This window comes from Melozone crissalis, unplaced genomic scaffold, assembly GCF_028551555.1.
Source record: "Melozone crissalis strain CALT ecotype California unplaced genomic scaffold, PUWL_Pcris_2 ptg000061l_1, whole genome shotgun sequence".
Classification (NCBI taxonomy): domain Eukaryota; kingdom Metazoa; phylum Chordata; class Aves; order Passeriformes; family Passerellidae; genus Melozone; species Melozone crissalis.
This window is the reverse complement of record NW_026535839.1, coordinates 18,201,002-18,221,574: the sequence shown is the minus strand read 5'-3', so window position 1 is coordinate 18,221,574 and position 20,573 is coordinate 18,201,002. Positions and strand designations below refer to the sequence as shown.

At 46.0% G+C, this 20,573-nt stretch overlaps 1 protein-coding gene across 2 annotated transcripts in view; it reads left to right on the top strand.

Annotated features, from left to right (window-relative positions):
• The window catches only part of LOC128944414 (Kv channel-interacting protein 1), a 167,728-nt gene extending 158,777 nt beyond the window's left edge, over nt 1-8,951 (top strand). For both annotated transcript variants that reach the window (XM_054287644.1, XM_054287643.1), the window contains 5 exons: nt 704-774; nt 2,380-2,487; nt 3,405-3,509; nt 4,077-4,139; nt 6,354-8,951. In XM_054287644.1, coding sequence (XP_054143619.1) covers nt 704-774; nt 2,380-2,487; nt 3,405-3,509; nt 4,077-4,139; nt 6,354-6,401 — 395 coding nt within the window. In that variant the 3' untranslated portion in view covers nt 6,402-8,951. The remainder of the gene's footprint in view (nt 1-703; nt 775-2,379; nt 2,488-3,404; nt 3,510-4,076; nt 4,140-6,353) is intronic.
• The last annotated feature ends 11,622 nt before the right edge of the window (nt 8,952-20,573 follow it).

Below are 20,573 nucleotides of genomic sequence, written 5' to 3'. Positions count from 1 at the left end.
TGAGGAACAAAAACCTTTCTGCTAGGGTGTATGTGTGCATGTACATTTACTTAAAGAAGGTCATTAACAAGTGTTTTTTCAACTAAATGTCAAAATAAAACACATTATGCTTATGTTTTACAACCCATGGCACCTGAAAGACATACATCTGTAAAAGGTTTGCATTAAATTTCATTATGAACTTGATGATTTCCTGTCATGATTTTCTAAACCCAGCAGTTTAAGATTCAAAAGGACAAAAATATACCTCTAAGTGAGATTGCTCTCCAGCAGCCATGGGTCAAACTCAAGTAACTGGAGCAAGACCCTTCTGAAGCTGGGCATTTCCTGGGGAAGTCTCTGCTGTGTCTCCCACAAAACAAAAAGGTAGAGAAAGGATGTTGCAGATTGCAGTCACTCTTCAATGTTTTTGCTGTGTTTCCCACATTTGAACCGGACACACTCATGGTTGATGGGAATTTCCTGCTTGTTCTTTCAGGTAATGCTCCAAAATCCAAATAGTTTCTACTGTAATAAAAGCTTTTGCATTTCAAGTCTGTTTTAAGGGAGGGTGCCAGGATTTTGCAAGTCCATGGTAACATTTAATAGTTCATAGAATACCTGGCAATGTGTCAGGGTTGAGTTGCATACAGAAGGAAAACAAATTCCTGACTTGTTTAGAACCATCAGTGTGTGATGAGTGCCTGTCCTTTGTGCCTTTCAGATGCCAGCATGTATGCACATTACCTCTTCAATGCCTTCGACACTGCACAGAATGGCTCCGTGAAGTTTGAGGTGATTCTTTGCATCTTCCATCCATGCCACTTTCTCAATTTTGTGTTTTTAACCTTTTTTGTGCAGTCCTCATTGCAAAGTACTAGGACATGTTGGATTAAAGATTAGAGGTTTCAGTCTAAAGCCAGTCAGTGTTTTGAAATCTGGTTCACTTTAGTTTATGCAGATGCAGTTCCATGTCAGTAAAGAAATATCTCGATTGTGCTAGTTGGGATCAGAGGGAGAAAGTGCAAAGGAGAGGAGTGGCTGAGGAGAGTCCCATGTGAAATGAGATGAGGGACACAGAAAACTTGCATCTTATACTTCTGCATTGCATGATGTGTTGAACAAGCATGTCAAGTACTTGGAAACTAAATGCACACTTTAACTAAAAGGCCTGTTGCAGTGGCCACAAACAACCTCTCTTCATGCTCAGCCCATAGCTGTAGGAGTGCAGCAAAGGGATGTATTAAATCATAGACTTCTGGAGGATAAACTTCATAGTTTTGAAGACTATAAAACTATAAAACTACAAATCATAGGCAGTCTTACCTTTGCTGTCAAAGTGTCCAAAACCTCTATTGATTTCCAGGTAAGGCTGGGAAAGGTATCTGCTCACTGAATGCACAATGGGGATGTTTCCATCTGTATCTGTGTGTCTCTGTGGCAAGGGCTGCAGTGAGAGGTTTGCATGGGGCAGCTCCTCAGTAGTTGAAGGTGTTCAGAAACCTAAACAATCTGAGAACGGGAAAATGCTGTTAAAATAACAAACAAACAAAAAAACCTCCAAACCTAGAAAGTGCTGACCTTTCATTCCTGGCAGATCTGTCTCTAAATGGTTGTCAAACATGAGAATTTTGTGCCCTTTTTTATCAACAAATTCAAATTCCTCAGAGGCTTGGCAAAAAGGAGCAGAGGTATCTAAGCAGTGCTGCACTGCCCCATGCCGAGCTCATGGAGGTGACTAAAGCTATTAAATGAGTTATCAGGAGCTGTATAACTCTGTTAGCCTTAAGCTCTGCCTGTGCTAAAAATCCCCTGTGGCTATGCTACTCTCAGTGCCTGAGCCACCGTGCAGTATAATTAATAAATCACACTTATCAGAAGCAGTATCTTTACTGGAAGCAAAGAAAACCAATTAAAATAATGTGTCCCACACTGAGTAATTAGTGGTGGGAATCACATCTGGTCAAGTCTGGTAGATTTTTTCGGAGAGCAAAATCTAGGGCTCCCTGTGTTAAGGATTTTCTCTCTCAGATGGGATTTTCTCTCTTCTTTGCCAGCACCTCAGTCAGGAGATTAGAAAGCACCAGCTTCTACTTCCACAGGCACAGTCCAGCTGTGTTTAATCAGGTGGTGGCAATCTGAGTGACAGGTCCCTGCAGCAGGGAGGAGAAAGGCCACTAGAGCATCTGGCAGTGCTCCTAAAGACCAGACATCTCTGTGAATGCTTCAGCCATTGAGTTCAGTCAGAGAGGACACATTTCTGGAAAAGGAGGCCAGAAGAGTTTGATAAGCATATGCTCCATCCTAAAAAGATAAATCTTTTGACTGGTATTGTATGAAGAGGGTGACTTAGAAAATGATGTTATGAGAATTCTCACTTCTCTCACTGCTCCAAACCAGGATTTTGTGATGGCACTGTCCATTCTGCTACGGGGAACTGTTCATGAAAAGCTGAGATGGACATTTAATCTGTATGACATAAATAAGGATGGCTATATAAACAAGGAGGTAAGGCTGTTCCTGACAAATATGGTTGATTTTGGGAGAGTTGATTTGGTTTTGTTGCAAAACACAATTAATTATACATGCAGCTAATTAAACACAAATCAGAGTGGACTCATGCATTTGTCTGTGTGGAAGCAAAATGCATAGTGGTCTTATTGAATTATTTTCTAGACATATTTTCCTATATTACCTTTAATGAATTGTGTTATCCAGGAGCAAAATGTTGGTTACACCTCTGAGCCACATAAGCTTTGTGAAGGGGAGGGTGATGGTGGCAGAACTTTGTGACTGAGGCTCAAGGGCTTGCTTTCTGCACAAGGAGATACTGTGGGGGTCATCCGAAGCAGCACCACTACCAAATCCTGCATTGTCATCTGGTTTATTCTTCTTAGCTGGTACTGCTTGTTCCTGTTATGGGAAGCCTTAGTTTTGAGCATGGTGACCTTGAATATGTGTCAAATACAAATTGGTCCACTCAAACCCATTGTGCCTCCCTGGAGGGTTTGCAGTTACTGCCACCAGTGATGGAGCTGAGGGGCAATTTGTGCAAGGTGTGGGGAGGGACCGGATTACCAGTTCCAGTGTGAGGGTCCCTGGCCCTGGAGGATGCCCTTGGGACAGGGTTGGTGCCACTGTTGGCTGCCCTTGCTGCCAGCACCTGCTGTGTCAGAGCCAGGCCAGGGGAGGGGAAGGGAGGGAGCACTGGGAGCATTTGGCACTGTGGGGGCAGAAGGAAGCAATTCTTTCTGTAGGATGTTTGTGTGTCTGGTCCATCTGTCTCCATGCACATGCACAGGCATTCCAGGTGCTGGTTTGTCATAGGAGAAGGAGGGTGAAGAATAGGGCAGTGCAAGACAGAAATGGGCCCTCATTTCTCTTAATTTCCTTTTTGTGTTTGTGCTGGCATGCTGCCATGGCAGGAAATGATGGATATCGTAAAGGCGATTTATGATATGATGGGAAAATACACGTATCCAGTGCTCAAGGAAGATGCACCAAGGCAGCATGTAGAAGTGTTTTTCCAGGTATCTGGGTTTTTATTGGTTTTTCTTAACACTCAGACTAGGCACTGATAGACTTTCCTGTAAAGCTGAGTCTCATACCTTGTTATATATTTCAAAATAAACCCTAGCAGCCACTCAGCCTAGCACTGCAATGCCTGCTGATTTCCTGGCTCCAAAGGTATCTCCCATGTCTCTCAGCCTGACCCTTTGCCTTGGGATGTGCCACGTCCAGTAAGTCTGAAGCCTCTGCATGTGTTGCAGGCCTGCTGTGCTGCTTCTCTGAGTTGCCCTAAGGACTGACAGGAATGTGGGTGTGGGTCGGTCAGGCAGTGAATAAATAAACGATGGAATAACGACAGAGGTTCTGGTGTGTGTCAAGAAAGCAGTTAGAGATGACCTCAAAAGTGCTCCAAATCCCAGAGTAAACAAGTCCTTAGCAGCTGGCCAGTCCAGCACTGGCCACTGGCCACTTAGTCTGTGGGCTAAGCTTAAGTGCCCAGCTTTATTCAGATTGCATCAACTAAGATACTGTACTGCAACGATAGTGTTACCAATGTAAACTAATTTTGACATTATCTTATTTTACAGAAAATGGATAAAAACAAAGATGGAGTTGTAACTCTAGATGAGTTTATTGAATCATGTCAGGAGGTAAGAACTAAGTTATAACTGCAAGGAAAGCTCTATCTCATGTCACATCATTTGCTTTCCTTTGGATAAACTCTATTTGAAACAAGGTGCTGCTCAGGATGCTGGGTTTTCTTTGCTCTGTGGAAAAAAAACCAACCCAAACCAAAACAGCTTCAAGACTGAGTTTGTGATGCCCTGTGAAGCCTGTGACTCAATAGCAAGGTAGGGTGAGGCAGAATATGGGAGATGATATCTTTGTGTGCAGTGCTTTTATTTTCCTGAGTGGACTGCAGTCCCTGATTCTACAGACAAGCAGACACCTGTAGAGAAAGCTCTTAACTGTCTTAGGTTGTTTTGGGGTTTTGTTGGTTTGTTTTTGAGGTTTTTTCCTTCACTTTGAGAGTCTGCTGCTGTCCCTGTGTGCTGCCCCAGATGTCATTATCAGGTACCACATTGCTGGAACTGCCCAGAGTCAACAGTGTCTCAAATTCTTGCAATTACAGCATTGAGTTATAAAACAAGTTGATGTTTTCATGGTCAAACATTAAAAGCAAATGCTGTCATTGTAGCAATGATTTTCATTTTTCCTCTGTTTTGAAAGTACGCCCCTTCTTACAAATTCCATGTATGAGGTTGGCTGTGTTAAGATTTGTTGGTACTTTTAGCACTGGCACAAAGAAGCATCTGCATTAATATGCAATTGGCCTAATGTCTGTTGTCTTAGACCTGGACTGTGTGAATATTCACTCTGAGATATCTCTAATATTTGACCACTACAATAATAGTGTAAAAGGTAACCTCTGCCTTTTGCAATGTTTATTTTGGTGCACCGAATTGCATATTGACCCTTCTGTGCATTTTATGTAGCCTGGAAAATTCCTTCAAGTTCTGCAGCCAGACAGCTCTCCTGTCCCTGAGCAAGGGGAAGATGCTCACTGTGGAGGGCTGGGCTGGCTTCTGCTGCTTTGGTGTCAAACCTGGCTCTGGCCACATCCAAGTCTTAGTCGTGGACTTCAGGCAGCCAAATCCTTGTTTAGCAGATGCAAAACAGAAAGCTAATGTTTTTCAGTTACTTTGTTCTTGGTGCCTCCTGATTGTTTGGCTTTTTTGTTTGCACCATCTTTATTTAATCATTTGTGTTGTGTATTATTCTGAATGTTTGTAACTTGCCTGTAGGTGTGTGTGTGTGATCAGGTGGTCTCACTATTGAAGCAGCTTTACTTTACCTATAACTGTTAGAGTTTTAATTCTCTGTCCCTGTTTGGGTTTGGTTCCCTCTGCCATCCTGGCACTGGAGCTGGGCAGGCTGATGCACTGCCAGCTGCTGTTTCCTGGCAGGCAGAAGCAAGCCCCGCCACACCAAGATTTATTCTTTTTATCTTTATGAAAAACAAAGCAAAGTGCACAGCAGTGCTCACCTGTGCCTTTGCAGCAGCTCCAGCTTGAGGACAGTGAAGGCCTGGCACGACCCTGGAGAGGCTGATTGGCTTCCAGCTGCTGCTGAGTGAGCAGTGACAGGGATGATGCAGCCTCACAAAACAACTGAGGAATGCAGTGCAATAGATCTCTTAAACTACTCAATGTGGAAAATTGTTTTCATGTTACAGGCAAACAGGTGTTCTGAACTGAATTCCTGAGGGGAAAAGAACCATGATTATGTTTTTGAATACTAATCTGGTTCTTATCTTGAAGTAAAATTCCAATACTTCAGGAGAAATAATCCAGGATTTCCCTTGTGTCTGTCTGTAACTTTCTCATTTGGCTCTAGGAACTTTGGAGAGGCTGAGGTTGCACAGATTGCATGTGTTTTGGGTTTAAACTGCAATTTCTGGCAGGAAGTGCTCCCTCAAGGCAGTTTGCTTGTTGGTTCAAAACCTGCCATTCCATTTGGACCTGTGGAGCACATTAGCCAGGAGCACATTTGCACACCCAGGGTCAGGGAGGGGTTCTGAGGGCTGAGCACAGGCACCCTGGCAGTGCCCTGCCCAGCACAGCTGTGCTGGACATCAGGCTCAGGGGCAGCCCCTGTGCTTGGTGTGCCTCACACCAACCCGGCCAAAGCACAAGAGGTGCTGTGCTGAACCAGGCCTGGGCACTGAGCCCCAGAAGGGGAAAGCATTCCCAGAGCAAGGCTGCTGACTGCTGGAGTAGCTGCAGAGCTCCCTGTGCCAGGCAGGGCTATGAATTGTGCTTGTCCATGCTGATTTCATGGCAGTATCTTCTCCTTGCTTTCAGGACGACAATATCATGCGATCCTTACAGCTCTTTGAGAACGTCATGTAACCAGAAGAGCACTGGAGGAGTCTGAGACTTCTGTGTAACAAAGATCTTCTTTCTGGGTGAAAGATTTTCCAATTGAGCCATGTCCAGTGTGTGAGGATTTTGTACGATATGTCCAACCAAATGGCAACTGAATGCAGCCGATGCCACCACTTCTCCCCGGAAGATGCTGGTGGACTTTTCTTTCATTCTGGAAGCATGTGAATACTTTATTAAATCCCGACAAGAGAGAACTGCTGCTCGAAGTTCAATGAGTAATACAGAGCATTGTTTGCTAGGCACAAATCCTGCTTTTAATCTAGCAAGCTTAATTCCCTATAATAGCACATGTTGATAGCTATTCAGCCATCAATTGCAAGTGACAGCTCAGTCCATACCTCTGTTTGGCATAATGTTCTGTGGATGCCTTTGCTGTTAATCTGCTTTGACAAAACCCCAGTCTGCCAGGGCAGTCTGTGAAAAAATGAACAGTCAATGTACCTGGGACATTAAACAGACAGCCCATGTAGCCAGTATCCCCATTCCTGCAGAGATCCTGCTTGTCTTCTCACATGCACTGGTGCCACTATGCTGAGGTTAGTGGAGTTCTTCCTGAACATATTAATCAGCTGATCTTCATGCCAGGGTGAGTCAGAAAGGAGCAGAACATGTTGCACATATTAATATAAAAGTACAGACCAAATCCTGTTCAGGAGTGGTAGGTTTCCAAGAGACCAGGCAGGTGTGTAAGGGCTGGTGCAGAAAGATGAACACGAGCTCTGGTCCCAGCTGCCTGCTGAGCCCCAGGGACACGGGGTGATGCTCCACAGAGCATCTCAGCAGCAGCAGGGCCGTGTGCTCTGGTCCTTTTGCTGTGGTTTGGCACACACTCCTAGGTTCATCACTGGATGTTACAGTCGGGTCTTACCCCCCCCTTATGGATTTATTTAAGCTTTCTTGTTTGACTTAGTGAAGAACTAAGATGCAGCTGTGTTCCAGCATACAGACCGTGGTACCCACAAAGTGCCCAGCACATTTGATTCCTGAATTGGTATTAGCCTCAGAATCAGCTCCCAGGGCCCATATTTTTTCCTACAAGGCAGTAGTATGCCTTGTATAAGCCCCATTTCTTTGCTAATGCCAAGTAGAGTATTGGTGTAGGGGTTTGATTTTTTAATTAATAAAACAGAAAAGTTCATGTAGCGAATTTACACCAAGATTGGATGACTGGTCAGCTGGGGAATGTCAGAGTCTTCTGTGAAGAAGCCTTTTAGGAAAGCTGACCCACCAGAGTACCACTGTCATCTCCAGGCAGACAGTGGCTGAGAAGCAAAGGGAAGAAGGGAACAGCTAAATCTTCCAGCTGCTCAAACCCCACAGATGGGACAGTCCCTGCAGTAGTGCTGCATCATTCCCATCCAGTAAGCATCTATTTTTATTGTATCACACACTGTATTACAGACAAATGTTAGCACTGAAGATATATTTTAAAAATTATGTAAGTGGAACGTTTTTATAATACAGAATATACAGAATGCCTCAGTTCTGTAGCCCTAATTTTATAAAAGTTTCATGTATTGAATTATTCCTGATTACAGAAGTAGATCTGATCAGTCCTAGTATAATGATAATGCCAATTCCCCAAGACGAGGCATCTTCCCCTTTTACTGTGCTCCTCCATACACTTCTGTGTGGTCTTAACTTTATTTCTCTAAGTTGTTCCCTTGCCATCAAAAGTGGTGTTCAAGTAAAGTTACATGTCTGCAGGAATGACACCTTAGTCTGTCTTGTTTCGTACAAATACTGCCTTTCATACCAACACCATCAATGAATTCCTCCCAGCAGTGATGCAGCAGCTCTGGTGAGGGGCTGGGATTTGCAGGAGGGATGCCCTGCTGTGGGAGCACCTTTCCTCCAGTCGTTGGGTCATGTAGGCTTTATTTAACAGGCACTTTGTAAAGACATCAGTTGTAGCTGAAATAATACACAGTTTACACCATTCCTTCTTGATTCTTCTTGCAATCACTTCAGCAAATGACAGAATTTAATATAATTACAGGTTTTCCCTCCCACCATAACCGCTTAATCTATTATTCCAAGGAGTTCACTTCAGCAAAGGGAGAAGTGGTCAGAGCAGTGGAAATTAAGGATTTTAATCTGGCTAGCACCGTGCCTTTTTCCTCTAATAGTCTTGCTTCAAGGGTGCTTATGAGATGGCACATACAGACAGAAGTGTTTGGAATGTGCCCTTTTCAAAAGAAAATGTTATTAGTTGCATGATGCCACAGTCCCTGAAGCTAAATTAATTTCTGGAGTTACTGTGATGAATTTGGCCTCATCTGTGTTTCCTGGCCTGCTGGCAGCAGTTGTGTGGGGGCTGCCTTTGTCACCAGGGCTGTCGCTGTTTTCTCTGGGGTGTGGCTCCAGCTCAGCAGCAAACAGCTGCTGTCACTGTCAGTGTGTGCTGGCCTGCATTGCTGATCAGGGTGCCAGTACTGACCCTGCACTTCTGCCATCTCTTTGCTGCTCCACTGTGCCTGCTTTTCACTGCCAGCAACCATGAGGGGCCATCAGGTAGAGAGGAGCATGCTGACAGCCACACTGAGTCTGCCCTTGGAGGATGAGGAGCTCTGATTTGGAGCCCACTGGAGTCAGTGCCCTCCCACACAGCCCTGATGTTCCACCCTGGGTTGAGCTCTGTGCTGCACCTGAAGCCCACAGTAGCTGAGACAGGAGGACTTGCAAAGTGCCACCCACAGCTGCATTTTCCCAAAGCTCAGATTGCAGAATCTATCTGTGGCAGAGTCCTTGCCATTGCAAACCCAATTATTTCCCTGTGTTTGTCCCTGATCCCACTGTTACAGCCAGAGGCTGAGATGCACCAGTGCATAGAAGGCCTCTGGGCTTTCCATCAGCAGCATCTGTCCATGGCAGGTGTGCTCCAGTTGGCAGGTGAGACATCAGTGACTGTGAGAGAGCTGCTCTCTGCATGGAAATGGCTTTGGGTTTGTTTTTCATGTTTTCTGTGAATGTTACTCTACTGCAAACTTGCCAAGCCTCTGCTCTCATAAATGAGGCTTGCAATATTTATGACAAACACTACTACAGATTTCTAAATAAAACACACTATGCTACTCCAGTCTCCCACCCTCATCCATCCTCCTGCCAGTAGACAGAAGGCAGTCAGATTCTCTGTCAGTGCTATTAACTGTGCACGTTTCCTGCAAGTTATGAACGTTTAAATAATGTCTGAATCAGGACTCTTGACTGTTTCACTAGTTACAAACATTAGTCTGCATCTTCATGCCAGCATTTTGTAAAGAAAGCCTTTCTAACATGCATTTTAGGTAACAATCTGTTGACAAATAGGAATGTGATAAATGATAATGCAAAAAAAGAAAAAAAAAGGAAAAAAAAAGTACCATGCCTGTTCTGTGGCTGTTTGTTTTTCTATTCCTCTGAATGCAATGCAATATTGTGAGTAACCATGAGCCAAGCTAAAGGCTTGAGACACAAATACCCTGAGGTTCAGGCATCATGGGCAGAGCCATTTCCTGACTACAATATGTGTTGAGATCAAACACCCTTGTATCCCTGGGTCACCTCTGATGAGATAGTAGCAGCAGTGCGTCAAACTTTTCTTCTTCTTTATGGAAGTGCCATGAAAGACCTAAGGAAATGTGCAAATAATGTAAATTATGATATCTAAAGCCATGTTAATGGATCAGCCATGTATAGCTTCACTGTTACAAATGCTATTCTTCAATGGCAATTTGTATTCAATTTTGTTGAATGGTTTTAAAAATGTTGGTTTTAATAATAAAAATAAATACCTGTAGGAGGGTGTCCTTTTCTAGACCCAGTATGTATTTTTTCTCAGGGGACACTGTTAGGTTAAAAATTTGCAATGAAGCTTTTAAAACTGGGACTCAAACACATATCTGTGTGGGTGGGGGCTGTAAAACTGAACTGTGCCATGAGCTAACACTTACATGCCAATGATGTATTTGCATCACTGATACAGGGGTGCTCTTACATCTGATGTGGTGGCATATGCTGAGCTGATAGTTTGGCCCTTGTGTAAAGTTCAGAAATGTTCTTCTACCTGCACCGCTGATAGTAACTTAGGGTAGTGAAAACTGCAAGCTTACAGGCCTGGCTTTTCTCTTCTGCAGTTCTGCTTAAGTATAAGCAGGAAAACAGACAATCATGTTGGAAAAGAAAATACAAATACTATTTTATGTTATAGATAAGAAAATAACCCAAAACATCAGTGTCCCTTCAGCTTTGGCTTATTGTAAGCATCCGTTCTGACACATTGAGGAATGCAGAAGTGATTTTGCCAGACTACATATATATGTGTGTACATATATATATATATATTTGCTAAACTCCATTTTGTAGGGTATTATCTGTCTACCAGTACATCCCAGGAAAAAGAACATTCATCCATGCAGAAATATGGAAATAAAGGTGTCTGTGTGAAACGTGGTTTGGTGTCACTGCAGTGCCTGCCCAGCCCTCGCTCCCGCAGGCGCCTCCTGCTCCCAGAGACAGCAGGGCCCTCTGGACAATGCCAGACTGGAATTCTTGCTCCTGCTGCAAGAAGAAGGTGTGCTAACTGCCTGTCCAGCACCTCTCTCTCCCTGGGACGTGTCCCAGCTGCTGCCAGGCAAGGCAGGCTGGGGCTCCAAGCACGTGCGTAGGCTTTTTGTTCGCTTTTTGGCTGAGGTTTGTTCCAGTGGCTGGGGAAGCCTGACTTACTGCTGTGAGATGCTGGGCAGCTCTGGTTTTATGCTGAGCCCATTCTATTGCAGTTTGAGCATCTCATCCTGCTGCTTCAGGGGTCCAGGGCATTGACCCTGATGGATGGAGGGGTGGTGGGGAGGGAGCAGCTGAGCACTGGCCCAGGGGCTGTCCCTCACTCTGGAGCACACTGGGGGAGCCTCAGGTGTGCCCCACAGCTCAGCATGTGCAAGATTACTTTTGAATCCAATAATAGCCCTTTTTTTTTTTACTGAGACATTAAATCTGTAACCTTTGCTTAAACGATGCAGGTCCAGCAAACTGGAAAGAGAGGAGTTTGCTGGGAAAATGTTGGCACATGAAGTCCTTTCATCACATCAGATCTGCACTCTGTGGGATTGGGCATGGGAGCTGCAGGAGCAGAAATTCTGTGTGATGGAGAGCTGATGATGGGCCCACCCCTGCTGCTTGGCCAGGAGAGACTGGTTCTCTATGAACAGGACCCCTGTCCCCGTCACCCTCCAGGAGGTGGGAAATAAGGAAATGACGATCTCCTGAGCTTCAGTGGATGTGGTTATTTCCAGATTGTTCTGTTAAAATTTCCCTTGTTGTCTTGCCAAGGAAAAGTCTCTCTTTCTCCATCTGTTCTTGTAGAGACTGGAATTGCTGTAGGGCTCTGGCTGGAAGCCCCCATGGCAGGAAGGTGCCTCCTGAGCACAGGGTGAGTTGTCACATTGCCTGGGACATTCTCCTGGGCACTCACCTGCTGTCCTGTCCATGAGCACAGCAGCCTGTGAGGAGCCTGTGGGGTGTGGGGTGATCCACACTCCTTGTTCAGGACAAGGCCTTCTGCAAGGGGTGGACAGGGCTCCTGGTGCTGGGGAGAGGGAGACGTTTCCTCTAGAACCTGGGACACTTCCAAAGTTTCTTGTTGGGATTTGCACCCACAGCCAGCAGCAGCCATGAAGTGGAGAAGGGGAACAGCACCAGAGCAGAGTTCCCCTGGCAGGAATCTGCTCTGCTCTGCTCTGGCTGCAGGGATGGGCCTGCACGGCCACTGCCCTCACCCAGATAACAAAGCACAGGAATGAGCCTGAAGGCTCCTGGCAGCTGTGAGCTCCCTTCCCTGCAGCAAAGGGGACATCCCCAAACCCAGCCCCAGCTCCCTCTGCCTCGGCTGATGGAGCACACCAGGGATACACTGCCCCAGATCTCAGTGTTTGCTCTTTACACTGCAGAGAGCCAAGCAGTGAGTACATTGATGTTGTGAGGGATGCAGGGGAAGGGCCCACTGCTAGTAATGTCCAGTCATCTTGTTGTTAAAATGTCTGTGAAATGTTAATCAGTGCTGATCCAGGATTTTCCAGAAGAATAATAAGTTATTGAAAACTGTTGAATTAAAAAAAAAAAAATCCAAGATTGATTTTGCAGTCTCAGGGTTAAATTGAACTTGTTGAAATTTTCACAGAAACTGATCCAACCTTTGTGTTCTAATTATCTTATTGATTTACTTATAAAGCAATATAAATTGAAAATATATAACAGCGTAAATATACACAAAGATAAATGTCAGCACAATGTTTTCTGTCTGAACAAATCTTCTAAATTCTAGAGAACTCAGAACACAAAGAATTACCAAAGCCTTGTTTTCTTCATACAGCTTAAGCTGTTACAGAAGAGCATTTGTCACCAACCAGTTAGAAGTAAGAAGAATAATACCCATTGTGGTGGGTGGGCATTGGCAGGAGGGAGGCACACTGTCTGTTCTGTAACTGATAATGAGGAAAACTTTTTGGAAAAACCCATCCATGTGTATTACAAACTGAGTTTCAAAAACACTTCTAAATTTTTATCAATTTTTGTTTCAGACTTTTAAAAATTTACCTGACTTTATTTGCCTTATATTATTTTGCACTAAGCTGTGATATCATAATGCTTAGATCTTGAAGAACATCTGCTACAAACAAGTTACTGAATTGCTTTTGGTTCCTTTGGTATTCAAATGATGGAGCTATGCACAAACAAATGAGATGCTTTGAAAGGCATGGAAGGTAAGAGATTTCTATCTCCTAGAAATCTAAGAGATTTCTATCAACAATACTTTGCAGTGATTTAACCAATGAAATAAAATTAACAGAATATTGAAGGTTTTAGTTTCTGTCCTATTCTAGCAGTGAATATTTAGTGCATGTCATAAATAAAAAATGGCAATATATGTTGTAGATTTCAGCAGCTTCAAAGTGTCCAGAAGCAGAATTTCAGAACACAAAAGTTTCCTTTTCTGAGGGCATTAATCCCCATTTGGACCAGAAATCACATTCCAGCCTGTGAAGAGGGTATTTCAGGGCTTGAGCTGCCCTGCTCAGCACGGCCCAGAGACATCAGTGCAGAAATGGGTGTGACATTGCAAAGACCTGCAAGTAACTTTAGATACAATAAAAGTCACATTCAAAGGCAGTCTGTTCCTTTACTGCAGGTCTACTCTGGGTCTGGTATGAATTTGCAGTCCCTGGGCGAGCTCTGTGCTGACACTGTGGGAGCACCTGGCCAACCCTGTGTCCCCAGAGCCCCAGCGAGGCCTGGAGTCGCTGCCAGTTCTTGCTGGAGCTGAATGGAACCAGGGAGCTGGGGAGGACATTTTGACAGCTGGGAACTAAGGCAGTGTTTCACAGAGTGGATGAGTCCCTGTGCATGAGCTATGCCTTTCCTCCAGGGACAAGTCCATGGAGTGAGGAGGTGCCCTGTTCTAGGCATCTCCTTCTCTGGAGGAAATCAACAGCAGCGGCTGGAGCTGCCCTGGGGGAAGAGCCAGAGGTTCTCATGGCACTGACACAGTCTGGAAGGGATGGACAAAACCCTGCCTGGGTCTGTGTTAGTAGAGAGAGCACAAAAATGTGACAAAGCTGGTCAAACCTGCTCCCTATACTGGGACTTTTGGAGATGTTTTTTCACTTGGCAAAGAAGGGGCAATAGTAGTGTTTGGCTGGTCTTCTGTGGTTGTGTTTTCCAGGTATTGTGTTCTGCTCTGTGGGCACCTGGTCCCTGGCTCTGCAAGTTTCTTCCTTGTTCCCAATGAGGGGCAGCACTGCAGCTCTCAAGCCCTCAGCTCCCACTCACGACACAGGCAGAGTTGGGAATAAACCAGGGCACAGCTGGCACTCAGATATTGGGATGCTGACATGAGAACAAGCAAATGGTCTGAGGCTTCCATGGGGAACAGGCTGTACCCACCCCATGGCTCGAGACACCTTCCAGTGCTCCCTACTCCCTGCATGGAGCTGGGCAAAACAGCCAGGGTTGTCAGCTTGTGTGGAACCTGTGCATGTGCACAGATGTCTATGGGGGTGTGGGTGTGTGTGGATGTTTGTAGTGTAAGGATAATGTCACACATTCTGTAGGGTCTGCTCTCACAGGCTATACAAGCTGTTACAGGGCTTTGGGGATTAGAGGGTTTGGAGTCTTAGGACAGGAGTCTCCAGTGAAAGAAGTTTGCTGCTGTAGAGCAGATGCTTGTCGTGCTCTGGACAGTCTCTGCCTGGCAAATGGAAAACAAAAGGCTGTGGATTTGCTCAGAACTCCTCAAAATTTAATCAAATGCAACTAGAAAAATGTGGTGGTAAGTCCCATTGAATTAATATTTATTAGACTTATATTTTCCCTTGCAAACATGACGTGGCATCTGGTGTGTGTCTCAAGACTGTGCTTTTCAGGACATCACAGGGAGGAGTCCAGTGCTCCCAAAGTGGCCCTCAATTTTCCCAAAGCATGTTCAGTGGATGAGCCTTGCAGAGACCCTGTTGTCCCAGCCAGGGCGGCATGTGAGCCACGGGGACAGCTGAGGACACTCTGTCAGTTGTCATTGCACCGTGTGACACAGCTCAGCAGCCCCGGAGCACAGATCACCAGGGTGCTGGGCTGCAACCAAACCTGCAGGGTGGCTTTGGAGGCTGCAGCTTCTCCCTCAGCCATTGTTAGGTGACCACTGACTGCCTGCATGTGGCACAGAGGCACACTATAAATAACTGCAGGAGCTATTCCTTCCCTCTGATAACAAGGCCAGAACTGCACATCAGCTTTATCTTCTTGTACCAATCTCCCGGTTCACTGGCAGGCAGAGATATGGCCTGGCATACAAAAATTCCCTGTGATAATCACACCAAGGCTCTGCCAGGGCACTGCTGGTCCCCACGGTGGGGACATACTGATCAGTACTTTTCCAGGTGCCACAAAGCTTCCTCAGGGGTGTGTGATGATGTGGCTTGACCACAGATGTAGCAATAATTAGGCTACAGGGCCTTTAAGGACACCAGACATTTTCTCCCTGTCAGATAATTATCAGTCTTGTACCCAAGGGCACATTCTCCATCAGCTCACAAGTGTTCCCATGATTTTTGGTTATTTTATTTGTGCCAGGTCTGGTGGTGCTTTATACTGTAACAAACATAAACTAAATAATCATGAGGGAAAATGTCAGATCTTTTCCTTAATTTTTATGGATTCCTTTTTGGTTTGGTGTGTGCATTCCCAGACAGACAGGTCAAGATCAAGGGTTACCCCGAGAAGGAGAGGCCTGAAAGCTGCTCTCTCCCAGATGCCCAAGTCTGTCTGCAACCCAGAGCCTGTGGGGGGCTGACTCCAGCCCCTCACACACAGGGCCAGCGATCCCTGCAGGTAGCACCTGCTGAACTGTGGGGAAATTATGTACAGACTTTTTCTGTCCTTTGAGGTGCAAACCTGAAGGTAAGTCTGCAGTAATTTGGTTTTATCCCTTTAAAATATTTTCACAGTTTTTTGGGAAACTTCCATCATAAATTTCTCCCCTTTTTCCTTATTTCCACAGTGTTCAAAACAATCTACTCCAAAGGTAAACGTTTCAGTGAATGCTTCAGTAAAATGAAAGGTGTCTTTTGTGACACCATTCACAGCTTTGAAGACCTCTGAGTTCATCCCCTCCAAAGCAAGTGCAGCAGTGGTTTTTTTTAGGCTATTTACACCCCATCAGAGCTCAGAGCTGAGCTGATGTTTCACCTCAGGCTCTAGTAAATTAGATAAAACAGTATTTCCTCATTCCCAGAGTTACCATTTTACTTTGTCAGCTGGTACAGCTCCGTTTGCTGATACAGGAAAAAACCATTGCTAAATCCCTTTTAACAAGCGTTGAGACTATTTTTAAACACAAAATATGTTTCTGTACTGCATTGTCTTTTGCTGAGACATTTTTAAGACTACCAAGCCTCAACCCATTCTAAGTAATGAGAGCTGTCTTCCTTCTGGCAAACCTACCAGCACTGTTTGGTAAGTTTAGAAAGATAAACCCATGTGAACCTCGGTGATTTTTCCACCTCATTTTGTTTCACCCAAAAGCAGGCAAGGTTTGCTCCTTGGACATTAATTTTGGAAATTCTGAATTGCTCTTTGGGTAAGCTTTTCGAAGAGGTCCTTACCAGTGGAGACAGCACCCACACCTGGCAGCTGACAGACCTGTGCCAAAGGAGCTGCTCCCACACCTGCCATGCTGGAGCTCCTGGGGAAGGGCCGTGGGACCCCTGCTCGCCTGTAACAGCAGAGGACAAGAGCTTCAGGTGAGACTTTTATCTACTCTTTCACTGCTCTGCTGGGAACTTACATATGCCACACGAATAGCATGAAGCCACAGTCTTCCACTGGCCAGAGCTCCTCAGCAAGAATTATTATTCTCAAACAGTGAAAATAATAGTAGGAAGTGTTGTCCTATAATCAACATCCAGTTACCCCAGCAGGAAAACACTGGGATGTGAATGTGTCTGCTCTCTGTGACTGCTCAGGACAAAATGAGGACCCAAAAGATTCTGAATTGGGTGTATTGCTGCAGTGCTTGGAGAGGTGCTGAGAGCTGTGGGGTCCCTGCTGCACCCTCACCTCTGAGGCACTGTGGCTGCTCAGTGGAGATGCTGCTGTGCCCCTGGGATGCATCCCACTGCTCAGTGCCGTCTCATTTGCACAGCAGCATAAAGCAGTCATGGATTCATTTAAAGGGTTTTGGGATTTTTTTCCTTAAAAATATTCCTCACCCCTCTCTTGACAGAACAATATAGGCCTAGGTCCTTTGGGGGGAAAGTTAAACTAAAAGAAAGCCTTTTAATTAGGACTTTTTTTTATGTTTATGGTGTTCAGAACAGTTCCAAGGCACTATCAGTAGAGATAACTTTCTCTAGAACATGAAAACTAGAAGCTAGTACTTACTGCAGCTCATTTAATGAGTACATCTTGATCTGTTTGGTTGTCCCTGAGTGTATTTCATCCTATTAATATAAAGGTACACAACTGTTTCCAATAAATCCTAATCTTGTGTAGTTATACTATCTGCCCAGCTTTTGACAGCCAGAGTCATTTGTATGCATGAAATATTTATTTAACAAGTTAGGGAGCAAAAAGGAATTATGTCATATCAGGTAAGAGCTTGGCCAAAGATAAAACCATAATTGTGCATTAATCTGACATAATAACAGAACATTGAGCACTTAAAACTGTGTATCCAATTAATTGTCAGTTCCCAAACTCATTCCTGTACCTGACAAGAGGTTACACCAACCTTCTTTTACATTTAAACTGTGTTCTTTGTCTTTAAAGTGGAGTTAAAATCATGAACATTGGGTGCTGATGTGCACACAGATAAAATGTTTTCAGGTTGTCATAGGCAACGTCATAATGGAAATAATTAAATGGGGTTACAGATTGGAAAAAAACAAGCCTGGTATCAGTCCAGAACTTTTGCTCTTACTTGAAATATAATTCTGGTGTGAGCATCACTGGCCCATGGGCCGTGTTCAGAACACAGCAGGTTTGGTGACAGAGCATTTGCTGAGGGCACTGAGCACCGAGCACTGAGCGCCGTGTGTTCCTCGAAGGGAAGGGAAGGGAAGGGAAGGGAAGGGAAGGGAAGGGAAGGGAAGGGAAGAGAAGGGTCACTACCTGGATTTATGTGTTCCTTGGCAAAGGCCTCAGCCAATGGGGATGGCTGAGCAGTACTGCAGCCTGGGACCAGGGCCACAGGTGGGAAAGCACTGACTAAAAGTGGTTCCTGCACTGTCTGAGTCTGCTTTGAGGTCTGTGTTTGCTGTGTCATTTCACCCAAAAAAAGCCTACTGGTAAGGACTGAGTGATTTATTTTCTCTGTTGCTGTAGACGCTGTTGTCAAGTTACAGAGTTTGATGTAAATAAGTCTAGAGTATAAAACAGCATTTTTTTCACAGAATGTCAGTTTTCTCCCTCCTCTTTCTAGTCTGTCTTTCAGGCATTTATTTTGGAAAATCTAGAAAGATAAGTGATGCAATGGTCTGGCTTGGCAGTCACCTCAAAGGCTGCAGTGGGGCAGTACTGCTGCTGGGATGGCATTTGGCTCCAGGTCACTGCTGGTGCTGAGCCCCTGCCTTGCCCTGCTCCTTTCTGCAGGTAGTCTTTGGCAAGAGCCCCACCCTCACCTCTCCCTGTAGCATGAGTGGGTTTTGCTTCTGCTTGAAGCTGCCAGGAGCCCAATGCAGAGCTACAGAAAATAAATGTGCTATGAACTGATTGATTTATCGGCATTTTCCAGCCCAGCAATTAATTCTGCTCTTGGGAGGCAGAACCAGAGCAGCAAGCAGGCTGTAAAGCCAGATCAGGGCTGATAAGGTATTCCTCCCTCGGTGGCCCTGTGCTAGCACACAGAGCAGCCTGTTAAGGAATCATCTCCCCCAGGATCCCAGCGAGGACCAGCCCCGGCTGCAGCGCTCGGAGGTGCTGGCACAGGAGTGGCAGCAGGGCTGGCACGGGGGTGGCAGCAAGGCTGGCACAGGGGTGGCAGCAGGGCTGGCACGGGGGTGGCAGCAGGGCTGGCACAGCGGTGGCAGCAGGGCTGGTACAGGGGTGGCAGCAAGGCTGGCACAGGGGTGGCAGCAGGGCTGGCACGGGGGTGGCAGCAGGGCTGGCACGGCGGTGGCAGCAGGGCTGGTACAGGGGTGGCAGCAAGGCTGGCACAGGGGTGGCAGCAGGGCTGGCACGGGGGTGGGGTGAGCGCTGGTGCTGCCCTCCCACGGGGCTGCAGCTGCTGCTCAGGGCTGGCACGTCACTGCTCTCACCTCCCCTTTTGCAGATTGCTTTGACACTCATTCTTAGCACATCTTAGCCCAGATACATCTTCCCACAGCTGGAGCTGCAGAGCTGGGTGGCCCTGAATGTGATGGCCCTGTGCTGGTGGCTGGTGGTGTCTGTGTGGGCTGCCCAGGGGCGAGCATTGGCCACTGGGCAGTGGGGCCAGCTTGGGGTTGTGGTATCTGTAAATGTGAGGCCTGTGGGGACACTGAGGCAGCTGGGAGTGCTGACCCAGGATTTGGGAAATGGTCCCCACAGGTGCTGGAGGTGCCTGACATTGCCGTGGTACCTCAGGCACCACAGTGGGTTCTCAGTCCTGGGGATGTGGGGGCCAGTAAGGAGGGGAGGGAGAGAACTACTCTTGCCACTGCTTGTGTCTCTCCCCCTTCCCAAGCACACTGCACCCCCTCTCCCTGTCCACACTCTCTTTTTGTGTCAATTTCTCACTTTTGAGACCTGTATTAAATTTCTCCCAGCCCTCAGGGAGCTCAGAAGGGAGTTCAGACGCTGTAGGTAAAAGCTGCAGCATACAAGCAGCATTCCTGCTGGGAGGGTTTGTGTCACAACAGCTCAGCAGCTCACTGATACATCCCTTGGGCATGCAACAAGTACCTGTGCAAAGCCAGTGCAGCAAAGAGAAGGCATGGAAAAGGAGGAGGCTGCTGCCAAGGAAAGCTCCTTGAGCCACTTGTAAAATTCTCTGTGTTTAAGGGTCTCCGTGTGCTGCTTTCATGGGAATTTTCCTCTATCTATAGCAAAAGAAATAAGCTGAATCGATGGCCTCTTCTACAAACCTTTCTGTTTCAGTCAAGCGGAATCAGTGTAGCTCTTTTTTTTAATCGTGAATTGTGTCCTTCACGTGTACCTTGCAGTTCTGAACTGTTTGTATGTACAAACTGAAAAGTAAAAACCAGAAACACTTTAGAGATAAAATTCAACCTCCCTCGGGGCACGGCGAATAGCTCCCTCCAGCCTCGGGGATCCAGATGAAGTTTCTCAGAGCTGGTGGCCAGACCCCACAGGAGCAAGGCAGCAGCACAGATTGCTGGCCAGTGCCACAGCCAGGACTCCTCCTGTGTCCTGCAGTGCTCTGTGCTGTGGGGTGTGATGCTGATGGCACTGGGCACCTCTGGGGCAGAGCTGGCCTGGCCCTAAGCTGCCTTTGGGGTTCGGAGCAGACATCTGCATCTTTGCAGGACTGAAACTGTGCAGCCCAGAGGAAGAAATGTAGCAATGTTCTAGATTCTTCCTCCTCCCTCTGAATTCTAAAAGGGATGCCTTGAGTTTCAAACAAAGCAGTTCATTTGAAACGAAAGATTAATGCATAAAGCTGCCCTTGCT